Source organism: Penicillium pulvis (genome assembly GCF_028828015.1).
Source record: "Penicillium pulvis strain IBT 33274 chromosome Unknown contig_12_segment0_segment0, whole genome shotgun sequence".
Taxonomy (NCBI): domain Eukaryota; kingdom Fungi; phylum Ascomycota; class Eurotiomycetes; order Eurotiales; family Aspergillaceae; genus Penicillium; species Penicillium pulvis.
The window spans coordinates 1,748,488-1,767,701 of NW_026643072.1; the positions used below are offsets into that span (position 1 = coordinate 1,748,488).

At 48.9% G+C, this 19,214-nt stretch overlaps 10 protein-coding genes across 10 annotated transcripts; 6 read left to right on the forward strand and 4 right to left on the reverse strand.

The window, feature by feature from the left end:
* Window positions 1-142: 142 nt before the first annotated feature.
* N7503_001854 (uncharacterized protein) lies at window positions 143-649 on the reverse strand (the record flags this gene model as incomplete). The annotated part of the gene is made up of 1 exon (XM_057061401.1): window positions 143-649. The coding sequence occupies one exon, from the start codon at window positions 647-649 to the stop codon at window positions 143-145; it is 507 nt and encodes a 168-aa protein (XP_056925363.1).
* Window positions 650-3,366: 2,717 nt separating this feature from the next.
* On the forward strand, window positions 3,367-5,214 carry N7503_001855 (Zn(II)2Cys6 transcription factor; the record flags this gene model as incomplete). The annotated part of the gene is made up of 1 exon (XM_057061402.1): window positions 3,367-5,214. One exon carries the CDS (start codon window positions 3,367-3,369, stop codon window positions 5,212-5,214), a length of 1,848 nt encoding a protein of 615 aa, XP_056925364.1.
* An 81-nt stretch (window positions 5,215-5,295) lies between these two features.
* Window positions 5,296-6,278, reverse strand: N7503_001856 (SDR family NAD(P)-dependent oxidoreductase; the record flags this gene model as incomplete). Its single annotated transcript, XM_057061403.1, has 5 exons — window positions 5,296-5,538; window positions 5,588-5,610; window positions 5,657-5,769; window positions 5,820-6,180; window positions 6,230-6,278. 5 exons carry the CDS (start codon window positions 6,276-6,278, stop codon window positions 5,296-5,298), a joined length of 789 nt encoding a protein of 262 aa, XP_056925365.1.
* A 535-nt stretch (window positions 6,279-6,813) lies between these two features.
* Window positions 6,814-8,436, forward strand: N7503_001857 (flavin-containing monooxygenase; the record flags this gene model as incomplete). The annotated part of the gene is made up of 1 exon (XM_057061404.1): window positions 6,814-8,436. The coding sequence occupies one exon, from the start codon at window positions 6,814-6,816 to the stop codon at window positions 8,434-8,436; it is 1,623 nt and encodes a 540-aa protein (XP_056925366.1).
* A 483-nt stretch (window positions 8,437-8,919) lies between these two features.
* On the forward strand, window positions 8,920-10,088 carry N7503_001858 (uncharacterized protein; the record flags this gene model as incomplete). The annotated part of the gene is made up of 6 exons (XM_057061405.1): window positions 8,920-9,115; window positions 9,178-9,254; window positions 9,310-9,692; window positions 9,746-9,807; window positions 9,866-10,011; window positions 10,071-10,088. 6 exons carry the CDS (start codon window positions 8,920-8,922, stop codon window positions 10,086-10,088), a joined length of 882 nt encoding a protein of 293 aa, XP_056925367.1.
* An 831-nt stretch (window positions 10,089-10,919) lies between these two features.
* On the reverse strand, window positions 10,920-11,135 carry N7503_001859 (uncharacterized protein; the record flags this gene model as incomplete). The annotated part of the gene is made up of 1 exon (XM_057061406.1): window positions 10,920-11,135. One exon carries the CDS (start codon window positions 11,133-11,135, stop codon window positions 10,920-10,922), a length of 216 nt encoding a protein of 71 aa, XP_056925368.1.
* Window positions 11,136-12,265: 1,130 nt separating this feature from the next.
* On the reverse strand, window positions 12,266-13,486 carry N7503_001860 (cyclase; the record flags this gene model as incomplete). Its single annotated transcript, XM_057061407.1, has 5 exons — window positions 12,266-12,831; window positions 12,885-12,992; window positions 13,042-13,084; window positions 13,137-13,248; window positions 13,302-13,486. The coding sequence occupies 5 exons, from the start codon at window positions 13,484-13,486 to the stop codon at window positions 12,266-12,268; spliced, it is 1,014 nt and encodes a 337-aa protein (XP_056925369.1).
* Window positions 13,487-13,969: 483 nt separating this feature from the next.
* N7503_001861 (alpha/beta hydrolase) lies at window positions 13,970-14,917 on the forward strand (the record flags this gene model as incomplete). Its single annotated transcript, XM_057061408.1, has 1 exon — window positions 13,970-14,917. The coding sequence occupies one exon, from the start codon at window positions 13,970-13,972 to the stop codon at window positions 14,915-14,917; it is 948 nt and encodes a 315-aa protein (XP_056925370.1).
* A 303-nt stretch (window positions 14,918-15,220) lies between these two features.
* Window positions 15,221-16,117, forward strand: N7503_001862 (uncharacterized protein; the record flags this gene model as incomplete). The annotated part of the gene is made up of 1 exon (XM_057061409.1): window positions 15,221-16,117. One exon carries the CDS (start codon window positions 15,221-15,223, stop codon window positions 16,115-16,117), a length of 897 nt encoding a protein of 298 aa, XP_056925371.1.
* A 988-nt stretch (window positions 16,118-17,105) lies between these two features.
* Window positions 17,106-19,129, forward strand: N7503_001863 (putative protein kinase; the record flags this gene model as incomplete). Its single annotated transcript, XM_057061410.1, has 2 exons — window positions 17,106-18,525; window positions 18,582-19,129. The coding sequence occupies 2 exons, from the start codon at window positions 17,106-17,108 to the stop codon at window positions 19,127-19,129; spliced, it is 1,968 nt and encodes a 655-aa protein (XP_056925372.1).
* Between the last annotated feature and the right edge of the window lie 85 nt (window positions 19,130-19,214).

Below are 19,214 nucleotides of genomic sequence, written 5' to 3' on the forward strand. Positions count from 1 at the left end.
TACCGCACCAAAGAAGAGAAGAGAAGAATCACAGCACCCCAACTATCACTCAAAAAGCCCCACATCTAGCAACACTATACGACTACCCTTGGAGGATGCACCATGGCCACTTCCTTGATCACTATCATGCTCAGTTGTCGGCTCAGAGAAAAAGACCAGCAGCGGATCCAGCCAGCAAAATACCAACAACGCCAATGGCAGACTTCGAGAGGGGACGAGAGGCAACAATTCCAGCAGAGGTCGAAGTCGAAGTCGAAGTCGAAGTAGCACCAGTCGAGGTGCCAGAGGCTGTCGAGTCTGCGCCAGTCGTGGTGGCACCGAGGGTCACGACTCCAGTGCCGGTAGCGGTAGCTGTGGCAGTGGCTGTAGCATTGGCATTGGTGTTGCACCAGAAATCGCCCGCCTCCGAACCCTTTTCCAGGCACTCGGCAAGAGTGCCAACAGTTTGTCCCTGCGCCAAGCAGTAGTAGTCGCAGTCATCGTACTCGACGACAGATGCCTCGCCACAGCAGCTGCTCATGACCGACGAGAAGTTGCTCTTCATCGGCATTGCGCATGCGGCATCATGCACCGGGATATCGTACAGCTTGGCATAGCAGCTGGAGGTGGCCGAGGCCGAGGTGGTGGTCGCGGTCGTGGTGGTTGACATGTTTGTTGTCTGAGAAACTTCAGGGAGAATTTTATCAAGATGAACGAGTGGATGAAGTGTAGGTACACTTTCTAAATTGGTTTCAGCTGAACGAGGTTGCTGGCTGTGAGACTCACAGAGCCAGCGTCTTATATATCATTCCCGTGCCCTGCTGGCTTATTTTTGGACAGAAACCGCCGATTATTCATTGCTTGGCAGTTTCCACTCATTCCACTTATTACTCCTCTACCACCAGCTATATCGGGGCTGGGGGTCTGTGAACCGGAAGCTGGGTCTTCTATTTGGTCCCTAGTTGCATATAGGCCCACTAAAGGCCGATTGCCTGGTCCATTGGGGACTGGTAAAGTGCCGATGCTGACGACTCTGTCTTAAGCTCAGGGCACTTAGAATGCTAACCGATGTGGATCTTCCTTCTGGCTTGATGAATAATTGTTCCCTGCTTTTTCATTCGATATTTCCATTGTGACATCCGGGATCTTGGCTTACCCACTTACTGGCTTCATACAAATTTCATTACGCGTCTTCATACTGTAATGTCACTTCGACAAACCCCTATTTTGAAGTAGGACCCTAGAGATATTGCCAACTGAATGCTCCGGTGGGCTAGCTACTGCTTTGCAAATAGAAAAGTTGCTTAAACAGTGATGGTGTGGGTAAATCTATAACAGTGACGTGGGGCCATATGCGAGCACGATATGCTTGGAACAACCATCGATTGCTATATTGAAATAGGACTGTCATCCAAGTAGTTACTTTGGAAAGGAAGGCTGGGCTCATGCTGCCCTCGTTGTATTAATTTCCAAGGCACAGCAGGGAATTAGATTTCTTTCCTGTCTCTAAGCAACCCAGCTCAGGAGCTTATACTACAAATTCTTCTCTCGCAAACAGTTACAGCTTGTAGCTTGACACTGCACCAAATTCCGTCGGGTCATTCCGAATTATCTTTATCCGGCCCCCTAGCAGGGCACAGAGCTAGCGAGAAGCATATAAGTGGATCGTGGCTTATGACTTGGGGCGATCACCCTTCTTATCGGAGTACCTAATTTAAGAATCGGCTTGCCGGCTCCGGCTCTGTTGGATGGGACATTGGGAGCTTGGTGAACCTTGGAAGAATAACCACCTTTCTGATTATGCTAAAGTCCTTTCAATTTGCCATTTCGAAATGCAATATATATTTACAGCCTCCTCAGAGAGATTAATGGGTTCAGTTCCGATGCAGGCGAGCAGATTTTGTCGAGGGCTTTTTTTGATGTGGACCCTGCCGGAGTAATGTATACCAGGCCACAGCCTGGTCTGACATGCCCAAAAATGATTTAATTAGGTACAAACTCCATGATCGCCAATTTATCACTGACGTTTGAGTTTGACCCTGAACTTTTCACTTTGGATATCGTAAATGATTATTTTCTAGGCCTGGCATGTAGATAAAGTTGTCGGAACTGTAAAATAGTAGCGCAGTATTCACGATTCAGAGAGTAGTGCATACCCAAGTACGTACTTGCTCACATTACTAGGTAGACTACGCTGGAATGTGAAGGTCATTTAAAGATGATCCCCACTAAGCTACCTTTTCTTACTTTATCATAACTAATCTCGTATATTGACGTGAATTAAGCGAGGTGATGCGATATTCTTTAATACTTGACATAACATTGTCTTCTGAATAACAATTCCTGCGCTACTTCAAGTGCAGTTGGAGAGGGTGTTCGACTAATTTTGTGATGTTCAATTATCGTGCTCTTTCTTGTAATAGAAACCAAGAGATCTTACCGCCGCCTGGGCTCGCCATCATCACAGCGGTACACTCAGCCCATCATCTCGATTCATATCTGCCGTTCCTTACCCAGGCCGCAGCCGATGAGAATACCGGGATTTACTCGATTGTTGAGAAAGGGATTTTAAGGACCGTCATATCCACCGAGTGATTCGGATCAAGAATCTCGAGTGGGCTGTCCTATATGGACCCAAATCTGAACAGAAGAGGAGAGCAAGAAAGAATATATTAAGGAAGGGGTAAATAAGGGAGTTATGATGGAAGAAAAAAGGTTCTAAGTGAAAAGAGCACGCTTTTCAGGTGCTTGTGGAAGTCCATGTGACATTAGGCCCGATATATTTCACAACAATATATAGACGTTGCACAAAATATGTATACGAATGGTGGAACGCCAGGATCACAGAGTGAAACAAATAGACCTGCTGCCTCGCTCAGGATGTTTTTGTCTGCTAAAGCGTCCCGATGCCTTCAGTTCGCTAGTTCACTGGCATGGTAGCGACTGACTTACTATTAGCTAGCGCCGTCTACCAAGACTGTCCTTGGGGTGCGACACAATATACGAGGCATCTATCATTGCCTGATTTTGATAGTCCGAAAAATAAGAGGCATTATCCATAAGTCTGTAGAATGTATGATTTTAGCATGACAGAGGGTATACAGGATACAATTTCTCGTTCTGGGTGGCAATCGCCAGACGTGCCATCAAAGGCGTAAAATTTGACTGCAACTGTGGAGGACGCAAACATCATGGAGGAACTTGCAAACCCAAATAAAATGCCTCATACAGAAGTAGGAAAAATAATGCCTTTTGATTTCGTGTCCAGGTACCAAAATCTTAAAAATCAATCCCATAAAGTAATTGCCGACGCGGGGGGCAAATACGAACAATTTGGATCATCCCGCTTCAACACCCCGATATTCTCCCTCGGCGAACTTCGTGGGAATGACCGAGGGATCACCAACCGTGAGGACCCCAAAATCCCGCACTAAAACTTTTACAGGATGTTGGACCTGTCGGGCCCGCAAAGTCAAATGCGACGACGAGAAGCCGCATTGCCGTCGCTGTCGCCGTAGCGGCTGGCAGTGTCAGGGGTATGGCATGCGTCTAGGATGGTCTCAAACTGCAGGCAGTCGATCCCATCGTCGTCAAGTATGCCCATCGACACTAGAATCCACGGTAGACTTGTCTTCTGCCGCTGTGACAGCTCTTTTGGCGGAGCTGGATGAATGCTCCGGCGACGGGAGTGCCCAGCAACGGGGGCCTTTTTCGGTGTTCTCCGCCTCTAGCCCTGAACCCGACACCAAGCAGTTGGGTACACTCGATTCAAGAATTCCATCTTCGCCGGTAACCGAGAGTAGGGGTGAGCCAGCATTCGACCAATTTCCTGCAGATCCGCTTGATTCAAATACATCAACGGCTAGCCCCGGAGAAGTGAATCAACCTGTCTCCGTATCGGGCATCGAGGTCTCGCACATTACTGTCAAGTCGCCCCAACCTGAAACATCAGCTTTGCCGGTGCCGGTCGAGAATGTCGACCGAGCTTTTTATGACACAGCTCTTGTTCCTTCTGGAACTCGCAACACTATTATAGATCTTGGCTGTGACACCAGCAGATCCAAGGCCTCTTCCATGTCATGTACACTTCCTCCTATCACGTCAATTAATCCCTCACAGCTTCCAAGACCGGAAACTGAACTGATCCACCATTGGGTCGTCTTTCTGAGCGGGAACATGCTCCTCATTGATACCCCTGATAATCCCTGCCGGACACTGTTCATGCCATTGGCATTGAAAGCGCTTGAAGGTTCCCCAACAGAATCTAGTATTCACCTTTCTATCTACCACGCTATCTGTGCCTCATCGGCCTTTAGCTTGTTCCATTTGCGACGCGACCCTCGATATCAGTCCCTTGCAATGCATCATGACCAACTTGCGTTGCGGCATCTGAGGGAAAACCTCCAACGAGCAAAACGCCTTGATGAATCGATACTGGCTGCCATCCTGACTTGCATAACTGCCGAAGCAATGTCTGGACGACGAAGCCGATGGAGGGCACATGTGGCTGGTGGCCTTGGCCTTCTTGAAAATGAGATACACGACGGCTGGATACGAAGCCCAACGGCATCTCGTTTGCTTCAGAGTTACTTGTCCCTTTCATCGCTTTGCAGCTTGCCTATGTCCACACAGTTGATGTCGCTTCTTGATGGGCCATCCGAGCTGCGTCACTATCTTGAGCGGTCGCATGGTGTCACACCACTCTTGGTGCAATTACTGGCGCGAATTACGGCAATCGTCGATTCCAATACGTTGATCACTGCAGATGAATTGGATCGCTTAGAGTTACAGCTCTACCTCAACTTCCCTTGCCCTTCAAGGCCAGATCTCCCAGGATCCATTATCATTCAACATGCCCTGAACTCATTTTATTATGCCTCCATCATATATTTTCGACGAACACTACGGCATGCGGGTTTGGTTGAAGTCCAGGACATCGTTGAAAAGGCAGTACAAGAGTTGGAGGCAATTGAAACTTTGACTCTGGACAGGAAAGGCGGTTGTGCCTACAACTGGGCCAGTTTTGTGGTGGCAGCAGAATGCGAGAGACCGGATTTAAAAGCCAGGATGATGGCTTCCTTTGATCGCAAGAGTCGGCATGGAATTCAGAGTATCAACATCCTCAGTGAAATTGTGAAGACTCTATGGTATCGGCGAGAGCAGGCTGGGCCATATAGAGATATTCATTGGCAGGAGATTGCCAAAGAGGCTGATTTTGATATCATGCTTGTATAATGTATGACAAGGAAATTAATCTGAAGAAGAACGAACAATGTATAACTATTTGAAAAAGCTTTTTATACATGTGCGTAGTGTCTAAACAGTATAACCCCCATCAACCACCAGTGCTGCACCGCACATGTAACTGCTCATTGTGGATGATAGGAAAAGTAGCGCATCGGATATCTCCTCCACATGTGCCGGACGTCCAATGGGCGTCAATTCGAATTGAGGATTCATTGCACCGGATTTGATCTGTTCACCGATAATAGGGGTGTCAACGAATCCCGGGCAAATGGCATTGATGCGAACTCCTTCTCGGGCATACGCCTTGGCATCCTACAAAATCATTAGCAAGGCCTACGACGGTAGAGGCAAATAAACATACCATTTTTGTGACACCGACCACCGCTATTCTTGTCAGCATAATTTGAGTACTGGGTGCATCAAGACGTACCATGTTTGGCTGCCGTATAGTGCGGAATGCTAAAAGGACCCGGAGGACCGCCAACCCCAAACATCGACGAAACGTTGACAATAACCCCACGACCTTCGCGGACACCACGCGGTCTACAAGATGTCAGCCACTTGTGATCTTCGCTCATATGATGAAAACTTACTCTTGCTTCAACATCTGCCGGATAAGAGCCCTTTGACAAAGCCACACTCCGGTTTGGTTGACATCGATCACCTTCTGCCACTCAACCAGGGACATCAGATGGGTTGGGGTGGGTGTGCCACTAATACCAGCGCAGTTGATACCAATTTCTATACCACCAAATTGATCCACTACTTTGGTGATTACTGCTTCGACAGATGCTTCACCTGCGACATTGACTGCAAAAATCTCAACAGCGACAAGGGGGAATTGAGCCCGAATTTCATCACGGGTCGCTTCCAGAAGTGATGCATCCAAGTCGACCAGAGCCAATGCGCTGATGCCATTCTGCGCGAAGGCGATTGCAGTGCTCTTGCCGATACCTATCTTAGATCAATATTCATTCCTTCAATGCCAAGTTAGAATGCATACCGGATGCTCCACCAGTGATGAAAGCCGTTCCTTTGACCATGGGCGCCATACTTGCGATTCAATAAAAATAGGTTCGATTAACTAGAATCACAACGCTGCAGTGGAAGCTTTTAATGTCCGTCTGACGATATCATTACAGCCGTGCTTGGATGAATACTTGATCCGCTGCTGGCTACTTACCCCAGTCTCTGGATACGGAGACACGCCATTCCGACCCGAACCAGTGCTCAAGGCTTATTGGAAGGACCTCCCACATTAGGGGAATTATTATGGCGCTACACTGCGGAGAAGCCGTGGTGCCGATGTGGGGCGCAACACGAAACCTTCTCGCTGTGGGCTTCCTTTTCAGCCAGATCTATATCTGCACAATATCCATCTCGGTATTATCATCTTCATACTTAGCAGGCTCGGATATTAGGAAGCCGGGCCAATTCGAATAACCTTCCGACAGCCGAGAATGTCGATCTTTTTCACGATGTCTCTAGTTCCCAGTCCAAGACTGCAACCAGGGGCTCCTATTTAATCCTTAAGACCTGAAATTTGGATCCTTCGTTGCAATCTCAATTGCTCAGCGACCAAAAACTATGACACGAACAGATGGTGATATCGAGACTGACGCCATCGTTATCGGTGGTGGCTTTGGCGGCTGCAATTCGCTCTACAAGCTCCGCAATCTTGGCCTGTCCGTGAAATTGATCGAAGCCGGCGGTGCCTTTGGTGGCGTATGGCACTGGAACCGCTACCCTGGTGCCCGTGTCGACACGGAAATGCCATCTTATCAGTTCAATATTCCTGCAGTGTACAAAGGTTGGAACTGGTCGGAGCGCTTTCCAGGCGATGAAGAACTGCGACGCTACTTCAAGCACGTTGACTCAGTCTTGGGCTTGAGCCAAGATACTTTTTTCAATACCATCGTCACTAGTGTAAAGTATGACAACGCAAGTTGTCGTTGGAACATTTCTACAAACACAGGCCTCACGGCCTCTTGCAAGTATGTCATCGCCGCGACCGGGTCTTCCTACAAGAAGCACTTCCCTCGTTTCAATGGATTGGAAAAGTATGGCGGTCAACTGGTTCATGCCGCCGACTATCCCGAGAATCTCAATGTGAAGGGAAAGCGTGTTGGAGTTGTTGGAAATGGCGCTTCGGGTCTCCAAATCATCCAGACCCTTGCCAAAGCGGATTGTGAGCTCACAGCTTTCATTCGCACGCCTTGTTTTGCCATTCCCATGAAACAGCGATCTATTCAAACCGAGGATGCCGAAATGATGAAAGGTTATTACGACTGTCTCTTCGATCGATGCTACAGCTCTGCCGCTGGCTTCCCACATAACACCCGATTCCAGTCTGCGCATCAAGCAACACCAGAAGAGAGAAAGGAGCTCTTTGATGAACTTTGGGAGCGTGGCGGCTACAGCTTTCTGGTATCAAATTACTATGATTTCCTTCTCGATGAGAAGGCCAATGCTATCTTTTACGACTACTGGGTGCAAAGGACCCGTGCCCGCATGACAGATCTTACGAAAATGGATCTTGTCGCACCCTTGAAGCAGCAAATGCTAGTTGGAACCAAGCGACCAAGTCTAGAGCAGGACTACTACGAGATGATTGACCGACCCAATGTGACCTTGCATAATTTGAAACACTCGCCGATCGTCGACTTCGATCACACTGGCATGGTCACAGGCAACAGCGAAGAAACCCAGCACCACGATCTAGATATATTGATCTTTGCTACGGGCTACGATGCCGTCACAGGTAGTTTGCTGGACCTCGCGATCACGGACAAGAACCAGGTTCCTTTGTCTGAGAAATGGAAGAATGGTGTTTTGACCCACCTGGGACTGATGATCCCTGACGCGCCTAATTTTTTCATGGTGTATGGCCCCCAGGCTCCAACATCCTTGGCCAACGGGCCGCCTTTTATCGAGATGGAGGTTGACTGGATCTGCAAAACCATATCAAAGATGCAGGAGAGGAATGTTGGGTCCATTGAGCCAACTCAAAAGGCTGCCGAGGCGTGGCGAGAGCAAGTTGTTGCTGTCAGCAATCATACGTTGTATCCGAAGACGGACTCTTGGTACATGGGGGCCAACATTCCAGGGAAGCGGCGAGAACCACTTATTTATCTTGGTGGTATGCAAAGTTGGTGGAAGAGTTGCGCAAGTGCTTTAGAGACTTGGGAAGACTTCGACGTGGATGTTTGAAGCGAAAAGTCATTTTGTGACGAAAACGTTTACTCTGTTAGCTTGAATCCTTTCATCTCCCAGTAATCATACATTGAGCAATCACAGCCCAGGAAGCCAAATTTAGTAGCGTAATTTAATCAATTCCACGTGGGTTTCACATAGCTCAGACCCACATGGCTGTGAAGAATAGGCGTTCATCAACAAAAGAATTGCCACTTAGGCCCTCCTTTTCACCCATCATTATCGTAATACTCAGATTATCTCCTCAATAGGTATACGTTGTGGCAAAATTGTGTTACAATAAGAAATGTTGGGGTCTATTCTTGATAACACTTGTCGACATAACTTTGCAGGACTTGATATCTTATTCATCTAGACCCCAGCCGCCTGACATTGAAATCATATTTCTATTCCTTCTCCAACACACACTTGAAGCCGAAGTAGATGCCTTCAGCAACTTTCTCATCATCTGGGCTATCCTGAAGACACCTCCACCTCACCATGACTGAGGTTCAGCTTGGCCCGACAGGCTCAATGTCATTACGAGTCTCGGCCTCGATGATAGTATTGGTATTTATTGCGCTATGTCTACGAGGATGGGCTCGAAGCAAGGTCCACAAAGGCATTCTACTGGAGGATATGCTTATTCTGCTCGCCGCTGCAATGTTCTACGCTAACCAGGGAACATTCCTATACGGTAAGCGCCTACAATAATTTGGCCCCAATCGTCATCATGGCTAAACTTCCTATTCCATCTAGCCATATTAGGAAATGGATCCTCTGGTGGGTCGGATTTCACCTTAATGACGAAACACCAGATGAATAGATTTCTGAAGGTAAGCTTGAAACGTCGTATCGAGATGGCAACATCCTCACTAACGGGCAAACTAGTATCTTTTTGTCGAAGAGATTCTGTTCCTTCTCGGTATTACAGCAACGAAGTTCTCGATTCTAATCTTTTATCGCCATATTTTCTCCGTTCCTTCGTTTATGCGGATCAATTGGATCCTCATGGGCGTTTGCGCCTGTTGGTGCATTATTGCATTTTTTGTTATTATCTTCGAGTGCCATCCTGTTCGAGCAATGTGGAATTACGAAACACTACGCGATAAGGATATTTGCATTCCGGAGGGCACTATGATCGCTGGATTTGGTATCGCCGAGATACCCATTGACATTATGATCTTGGCGCATCCAATATTCATGGTACGTAACCTACAAATGCCTGTACTAAAACGAGCGAGTTTGATGGGTGTATTTCTGTTGGGTGGTTTGTGAGTTACCCCGACGAGGAGCGTGATAGTGACGGATCGCTGATCTATAACAGTGTTTGTGTCACCTGTGCCGTGCGGGTCTGGTTCAGTTGGCTTCCATCCACAGGCTATGACCGTAAGTGGCTATTTTTGTTGGGGCCGTGTATACGAGAGTGCTAATACGTTTCTGTTAGGTGATATTCCGGCATCATTAGACTGGACCACCGTTGAGCTGGCGTGTGCTATTGTTTGTGCATGTCTACCGACTTATGGGCCTTTGCTCCAAATACATAAGCGAATCGCGAATGTGAGGACCTCTTATGGAAAGATGCGTAACGGGGTAAGGAGGGAGTCAGAAACATCGTCGCTTGGGGATAGCGCGAAGCTGGTTCATTCTAGGGAGGAGATCTTTACTGAACATTCTCAAATAGAGGTATGAATAGCTCTGTCGTTTTTGCCACAATACATCTTAGAGGCAGTGATACATTTCTTGATATCAATTGATCAAAATTCCGTGGATGTTCTGCCGGGCGAGATTGGGGGCGGTAAATCTGTGATAGTAGCAAGGATCGACAAGCCCTAGCGAACATTTGGGGGCTAAAGTAGGCCCACAAAAGTTTCATCGTGGTCCGGAGTACGGAGTATTTATTCCTGAAAACGGTAGCTCGGTATCAATAACTACCATTTAAATCTTTAAATTATACATAAAAAGCACTTTCCACATTTCGCATCAATAAACCACATTCTGGACGACCTTAGATCATCGCATCACCACTCGTCAGAGATCCTGATGATTCCGCGTAAGGCCGCCTCCCTTACCAGCTCGAGGATTTCAATCGCGATAGCTGGATGTTCATCAATCCCTTTCAACTATTTCATCGCTATCTTGTTGGTGGTAGGTGCCAAATAATCATTCGGCTAAGTCAGAGCGCACCGCGGACCGTTCAGGCAGCGTGCTTGCCGAGGCGATATCTCAGGTAAGAGGAGATGACTGTTGACTTCATACTCTGAATAGTAGTCAGGATAGGAATTGTCGATAATGATCTTTTGATGTGTTTTGAAATGTAGAGTGCCAGATCCTCCAGATCGAACTCTACTGCAGACCACGCGAGGTCAATCCCAGCTGGGATTTTTGTCTGCAGATAGCTCTATACCAAAGTTGACTCCATCTAAGTATAGGCATTGCAGTAAGGCTTCGACGATTCGCAGTGCAGCAGTATCTGACCCCTTAAGGGTAGAGGCTTTCGCTCAGAGAGCGCGGAGATGACTTCGAGACTCGATAAGTATCTGGTGTAGACGGTAGATCTGCTTGCCCTTAGCCTTCTTGGAGCGAGACATGCTGTAACCGCGATTGAACGAGCTCTCGAGGGCGGAGTGCTTGAGACGATGCCGATGATCTCGTTCAAGGCGGGAGCGAGCCCCAGCCCGAGCCCGTGAGCTTAAAGTCAGTATGATGAAACCCATTCCCTCGTTAAGATCGAGATTAATCTCGGGAGCGCGCGATACCGGTCAAATATTTTCGCGGATCGCGATAATATGCGAGCCTAAGAGCAATGCTATTTGGATGCGAGAAGCGTTGCGAGGCAATGAATAGTCGCACGATGCGGGCGTTAAAGTACGAGAGGATCACGGTGCGACCACGATGATTCGGGCATCGCAAGACGTACCAGCCAGGGTACATCGGATGTACGGAGTAATATGGTCAGGTACACCAGTAGACCTTCATGACAATTCGGGCACAGTACTGGAGTTGAAGTAGCTAGTGCTTGAGTCTAACTCTGTATATTCCTGGAGTAGTCGTAGAGATTGACTTGTCATCATAGTGGCCCTTCACACAGCCCATGTCTTATGTTGCCGTCTTGACGTGTGATCCGTAGAGTCGACAATCCGGACTGCAGTCAAGGATGGCCGTAGTGATGAGACTAACGTCACCCGTCGTTGAATCTTTGTTGTGGACTGGAGACTGGCTGGACTGGAGACTGGCATTTGGCTTATTGCTGACTGGGTTGATAGATAGCGTAAGGCTAAAGGAATCACTGATAGACATTCTTGTGCTGGCAACTTGCATAGAAAGGCCTAGTCTTGCCATACGGCCTGGCGAGAATATGCTACTGTAGGCATCGTAGGCTGGCAGTGAAGATTGTTAAACTCCTCAATGATGACACACCTGGGCAGAGCAATTTCTGATTATCGTGGTGTAAAACACCAAGATCTGCAGGCCAAAGTTGATAGTAGTCGTATATATATAGCAGATAAGAGATATAAGCTTGGAATGTAAGAAGCATTGAACTCTCTAGTGGCAAATATGAAAGATAACTATGATAGCAAATGGATGTAATAGAGAAGAAGGAAGGAGGGGAGTAGCCGTTTTATATAGTACTTGGTGACTAACACTGGCTAAATAGTGACTAGCAAACAGTCAAGGGTGGTAAATCATCAGGTCTACATGGGCAGGTAGTCACATGCTACATCTACTCATTCAGCTCAGAGAATTCCATGCAGAATTCAGTGAACAATACACGTCAACTCCTCAAGGGGACACGAAGCTTTGGTATGCGAGTATATCAAAGAAGATAGATCAACAAGCCCTTAATTCACAGAAGAGCCAAAGCATTAGGTGGACTTCCAACAGCTCCTGGCACATTCAGTGGCGCTGATGTAAGAAGAAAGGTGTGTTTTCCAAGTGCCTTGCACTGCTCAGCAAGCGGTTTGAGATACCACAGTTCCCCAAGCGGAAGACCAAACAAACTCAGACACCACTGATGCAGGATGAGGTGTGTCAAGGGCTGTTCCAAACCATCGATCATAGGCGGCATAGCCTCAACGGCAATATTATCACTGGCCACAGCTGCAAAATGTTCATTCCAAAGCCACCGAGCCATTTCCTCGCTCCCATCTAGTCCACATGCCTGGTAACTAGACATTGCAGCTGCTTGCTCGTCGCCAGTCATGTTTTCTAATGCTTCTGTCACGCCGAAGCGGATGATAAGAATGTCGCCGGATCTGAATGTAACTCCTTGGTATGATGCGATGGCATTAATATCGGAGACTCCAATACGGAATGCGGAGAAGGGGCAGTATTCAACGCCGTGAGCCTCGGCGTAGGATTTGAAATCGATCAAGACGCCGCGTCCGGCAATGCAGCCACGGTCATGCCAGTCTGTTATGGTCAGGGACATATGGGTATTGCCATTCATAGCAAGTAAGACTCACGGTTCAACGTCGGAAGCTTTAGCCTTGAGGGGGATGGATTTTGCATGTCTTCGACCATTGGTTTGGCACCATTGTATGCTGTGCCAGTTGGGAGGTGTAAGAAGTGACCTGTTGATGAGTCAGATGTTTGTTTTTTTGCTAGGTCAGTCAGCTGTACAAAGGCTATCCCATTGACTGCTTCCCTGCGTGTTAAACTCAACCTAACGCGCATTAGTACATGGCATTGACAAAAAGTGGAATGGCGATACATACCTCGTCATCAAATCCATAATGCAAATTGGCCTCCTTATCTTCAAGCTTGAAGACCCTGTGCTCAAGACTTTTTCGAAAAAAGCCAGGAACTCTGATACTTCCAATAGGCCAACTAAGAAGGTTAGCAAAGTATCACAGCATCCACTTTCGCAAACAATAACTTACTTTAAGGAAACCGAAATCCCGTGGCGCACCTCTGCAGCTGCAGCTTTAACCACATCCAGCGTCAAGAGATTCAACGTCCCAAAAACATCTTTTTTGCCATCCTTGTCGAAAATTCCCCACGCACAACCCTGGGGCATCCCATGAACAGGCGGTAGATCATCGAAATCAGGCAACTGGAGAGGCATCGTGTATAGTCTCTTTTCTGGCGTACGAGTGTTTCACAGTAGCCAATCGTCTACGCAAGCCCTTTAATAATCACGTATGTTCTTATTGTTTCGCGATATACCGAGGCACATCGATAATAGTTTGATTCGATCGGGTAAGGTGGTTAGTATCCGGAACTAGCACATTTTGAGTATGTGGATCCCTGGGATCTCGCTGTCAGCTTCCTGAAGAAAATGTCTCCACTTCTGTTGTGGAGCCCTGGTTCCGCTGCATCTTCGGCAACGGAACACTGCTTGGTCCGTTGAGAGGGGAAATCAGACGGATGACGGATGAAATGTTCTAACGAAGTATTGTAAAGTAAAATGCAATGGGGCGGGTCGGGAATTCGGAAAAATAAATGGGTGTTTAAAACGACTGTATTGTGGAGGGAAAATGATGTGAGGTAAATATTGTTGAATGACTTGAATGACACGCTGTTGATTCCTGAAATTCGCTCTGTCAGGATGTCTTTACAGTATGACTCCGAGTTCCTTCAAGAAGCAGGCCCCATGCTGCAACAGCTGGCTCAGTTCAAGAAGCCTGCCCTTCATGATGTCGCAACCAGACGCGCAATGACCGCGTCCATGACCAGCGCTCTACCCCCAATTCCCAACGATATGGAACGAATTGTTTATCACATCCCTTCAGAAGATGGATACAAAGTCACTGTCTATCAATTCCGCCATCGATGCCAATCTCAAGCCGGTGGCGACCCCGCTATTCTACACACTCATGGAGGTGGCTACATCTCTCTGAGTGCAGAGCAGTGCTCTGTGCCACATATCAGATCTGTGTCGAGCACTGGAGTGCAGATCCTGACAGTCGACTATCGGCTGGCTCCTGAGCATCCATATCCAACACCACTCAAGGATTGCTGGGCAGTGCTCAAATGGCTGCATGCGAACGCAAGTCAACTATCAATTAATCCTGCCCGCATCGCCGTCATGGGAGAAAGTGCTGGAGGTGGATTGGCTGCTGCGTTAACACTGTTAGCCCGAGATGAAGCGCTGTCCCCACCTATCGCAAAGCAAATCCTCATTTATCCCATGATCGACGATCGGACCAACAGCAACCATGCTGGCCAGTTAGCATTTTGGAACGAGGTCGATAATAAGACCGGGTGGAGTGCGTATCTTGGACCTGACGAAGGAACAGAAGATATTTCTTTCTATGCTGCACCATCTCGTGTGGAGAGTGTGGAGGGTCTTCCGCCGCTGTATTTGGACTGTGGCCAACTAGATATTTTTGTGCACGAAGGATTGGATTATGTACAACGTTTCGTGGCGGCCAATATTCCCACGGAATGTCATCTGTATCCTGGTGTTCCTCATGGATTCGAGGCGATGGCTCCATCGATAAGCCTCACGAAGAAAGCAATTGCCAACCGAGAGGGAGCTATGGCTAGTTTTTAATTGTAGCAGATATCCTTTGAAGGGAGAAATGATTTCTAAGAGTTTCTTGGTTTAGGCGAAGCGTGCCGACGCGTAACTTGCTTGCTAGTTTGAAGTAGCCTATAGGAACAGGAACTGATGATCATGTGCCTCGGATTCGGCTAGAACAGTAGACCATTAGGAACGGGAAGCGGAGATGCCGCGTCCGTGTGGGCCTGCAACGTCTATAAAGAGTGGGATTTCCCACCCTGAGCAGTTTTGAACGCCAAGAGAAGTCAGTTGCCTTTGTTCATTCCCCCTTTTTGTCGCTTGCAATCTTCCACGATGACCTCTGTTCCACGACCCGAAACGAAGGCTGTCAAGGATGCTGTTGACAGTCGCGTTGCCATTGTTACTGGCGCAGCACGAGGCATTGGGTATGCCACTGCGTCTCTCCTTGCTCAGAACGGAGCCCGTGTAGTCCTAGTTGACTTGCGCGAAGATGACTTGAAGCAGGCGTGTGCAAGAATCGGTCTCCAATCAACCTACCGTGTATGCGACGTGGGTGACTGGGATCAGCAAGCCGCCCTCTTTGAACAAGTCAAATCTACTATCGGGCCAATTGACCTCCTTGTCTGCAACGCCGCCATCAACCCCGAAATCGCGCTTTTGCAGAACTCCAACCCAGTGCAGCATGCGGAAATGAATGGCCAGGTCAGGTATAACTACCTGGCCGACGAATCGAGGAAGAATGACGACTCCGCACTCCAACGCCCATCGACCCAGCTCTTTGACATCAACATGAATTCTGTTATTTTCGGGTTGAAACTCGGCATTCATTATATGAAACAGAATGGAGGAGGTCGCATTGTGGTGGTCGGATCAGCCGGCTCGTATGTGCCCATCCCTTCGCAGCCGCTCTACGCGGCTAGTAAGCACGCGGTACTGGGACTGGTCCGCAGCACAGCGCAGATCGAGGAGGTGGTGAAAGCCGGAATTTCGATTTCTTGGATCGCGCCCTGGTTGACTTTGACCTCCATGGTGGAGGGTCTCGAGGCAACAAAACAACCTAATACCCTGAAGAGCTCTCCGGACGATGTTGCGTGGGCGATTGTGGCTGCGGCTGCGGCGGAGAGCCCGAATGGCAAGGGTTATTGGGTGCAAGGAACCAACATTAGTGAGGTGGAGGGGGCATATTGGGAGGTTGCAGGCCGATTGATCAGTCCGGAGAATCGATTCTAGATCGCTGACGTGCATGCATGGTGCATGAAAAATGATATCAACTGCACCTCATTCGGGTATTTACTCCGAACATTCTTGTTTGCGATGCTAGGCTTGTTTTGCGCCTCTTATGTATTGAATTCGCGCCACCACGCGACCACCATATATCTAGTTCGTTCCCCTTTACAATATACCAGGTGCGTTTCAGAGATGATGATAATTGTCCTATTTAACTGGGTTTAAGCCCACCGTTCCCGCACAGGGCGCTTGGCCCCTGCGTCAGTAGTGGAGCCGATGCGGAAGCCACGATTCCTTGTTTGCTTCCCAGCCTCTTTTCCTAGCAGCTTGCAGAAAGATGAACCTCGCGGTTACTCTATCAGGGATTCCGAGCATCAAGACACGAGGTTGCCAAGGTAATACACTTTTGATCCTCAGAAACTGACTTTTGATGGGTATTTGAGTCATTAAGACTACATCAAATGATCCCGCCTTGGAAAGTATCTTTGTTTACTAGGGTTACCCTAGCTTACTAGGGAGTAACATAGCGATAAAAATGCGCACACACACTTCTACTGGACAAGATTGATATGAATCTTGGCATTCAACCAAGCCCAACAGTCTGTAGATAGCTAGATCAAGCTAAATATAGGCTGAGGGTTTACTGCACCAATCTAGTGCTTCCGAATGCGGGGGTCACTCATCATTATCGTCAGCTGACTCGCCCCCCGATTTTTTTCGTGATCGTCATCGATTCATCTCGGCTTTGGCCTTTGTTTTCTTTCCAAGATTGTTTTCTTTCCCGAACATCTCTTCATCTCTCGGTCCCAGTGCACGTCGAGCATCCCTTTACGGGGACGTTAGACCGTTAACTCGACGGGTCTTCTACCCACACGCTAAGGCCTTTTCGGGTGTGGAGGCTGAGACACGCGTACTTGCACGAACTTTTTATCTTGCCGCGATTGGAAATCCCCATTGCGGCCGTTTGCGACTTTCCATACTGAAGGAATCAATGGTGATCTCCGACTCCGGTCCGACCGAGAGGTCAGGGTTGGCTCTGAAATTCCAGGATAGCCATGTTCTTGCCGCAATCAACGATGGCGGGCGCCCACAAAGTCAACCAAGTGTGGAGGGCGACCATGATTCCTGGCGAGTAGATCCTGCAGCTTCCGTATTGATGCCGCCGTCGCCCCTACCTTCTCTGCAGATTCGCACCGATTTACCCAGTTCACGTCCTCTCAGCTCGCATCGTGACTGTGATACTTTTGCCTCACTGAGCGTCTCTTCTGGCAGCTTCCCGCAGCGTACTCCAAGCTTGCGCGCCCTCATAGCCCCGCCCATCTCTAGCGCAGGGTCCTTGTCTCCCGCGTCATTCATTTCTTCACCGCAGCTTAACGCGATGGGTGATATTACCCCACTACCTTCTCCTATCGGCGGGGCGTCACCTTGGCGCCGAGGCGAACACTCGCTGTCGCGCACGTCCTCCACAGCGTCGCGGAGTGGATCTAGCCTTCGATTAAGTGACTCGTCGCAAACATTGGCTCTCCCGCCCTCACGTTCGCACGGGAAGTCATATACTGGACTCAACGACCTAGGCGAAGAATCTCCAATTGCCAATCGAATTCGTTATGAAACGCCTTCCAAGCACGCTCGCAATCGCAGTCTCAGTGACTATGCGCCTCCCGGCCGCACCTCTCTCCCTCGCCCAATCGCCGTCTCGGGGACTGGTCCTAATTTCGCACCGTCATCCAGCACCGACTCAAAGTCGACGGGCCTACATCGCGAACAATACTTGGCGGTTCATCGGGGCATAGCATTGCCCTCTGTCCGTCCCCCGAGTCCACCCCGCAGCAGTGGGAGCGGCTACGGTGACAGTGACACGGAACATGTCATACCACACCCGCCCCCTCTTTCGTCTTCAGATGAAATCTACTCTGTTCGGTCGATCCGTACCCAGCAAGCGCGCATTTACCGGAAATTACGCGTCCTTGGCCAGGGTACATTCAGTCAAGTGAGCCTGGCAGCGCGCGTTGAACAACCAATACAGACACCCTTATCGCCGTCTGCTGATGGAACAGCCGATATGGGTCCGCCTGTATCTACTCAGAAGTTGGTGGCCGTCAAGGTTATTGAGCAGGGACCCGCTGGAGGAGCAGACCAGGAACGGTTGGAAGTCTCCCTCAAGCGAGAGGTGGAGATTTTGAAGTCCGTGAATCATCCGTCGTTGGTTCAACTGAAAGCATTTGGCAGTGACGACAAACGCGCACTTTTGGTTCTTGACTATTGCCCCGGTGGTGACCTCTTCGAATATGCGACCTCCGGGGCTCGGTCCTCATCACCAAGCCTCATCCGGCGCATCTTTGCAGAACTGGTCAGCGCGGTCCGCTATTTACATTCCAATTACATTGTGCACCGGGATATTAAATTAGAAAGTATGTGTATTTTGCTGGCCTGTTATCGATTATCTCTCGCTAACACTACCTGGCAGATGTCCTGTTAACCATGCCAATTCATGCTATGGAGGACGTCAAAGACTGGCGTACCTACGATCGCGCAGTCGTGACTCTCAGTGATCTAGGACTGTCACGACGTATTCCAGAACCTCCCGAAAGCCCGCTTCTCCAGACTCGTTGTGGTAGCGAGGACTATGCGGCCCCTGAAATTCTCATGGGTCAGTCGTACGATGGTCGTGCCACTGACGCCTGGGCTCTCGGGGTGTTATTGTATGCCATCATGGAGAACCGCCTGCCTTTTGACGTCCTTCCTGGTACTCGCGGTGATCCTGCCAAACTCCGCGCTCGTACGCCTCACCGTATCGCTCGCTGTGAGTGGAGTTGGTATCGGTATGCCGACGCGGACGAGGAATGGGACCCCGAAAAGGGTCGTGACCTGGAAGGCGCTCGGGATTGCGTGGAGGGTCTTCTGAAACGCAATACCCGTCGCAAGACACTTGATGAAATCGCCGCCATGCCATGGGTCCGGGATGCCATCGATGTTCCTGACGGATTGAAACGAGGCGACAGAGAAGTGCCGTAGAGCCGGCCTCGCATGCATTCTTTCCGCCTAATACTTGTTTTCTCGTGTTCTTTTTTTCCTCCTCTTCTTCACCTTCTTCTTCACT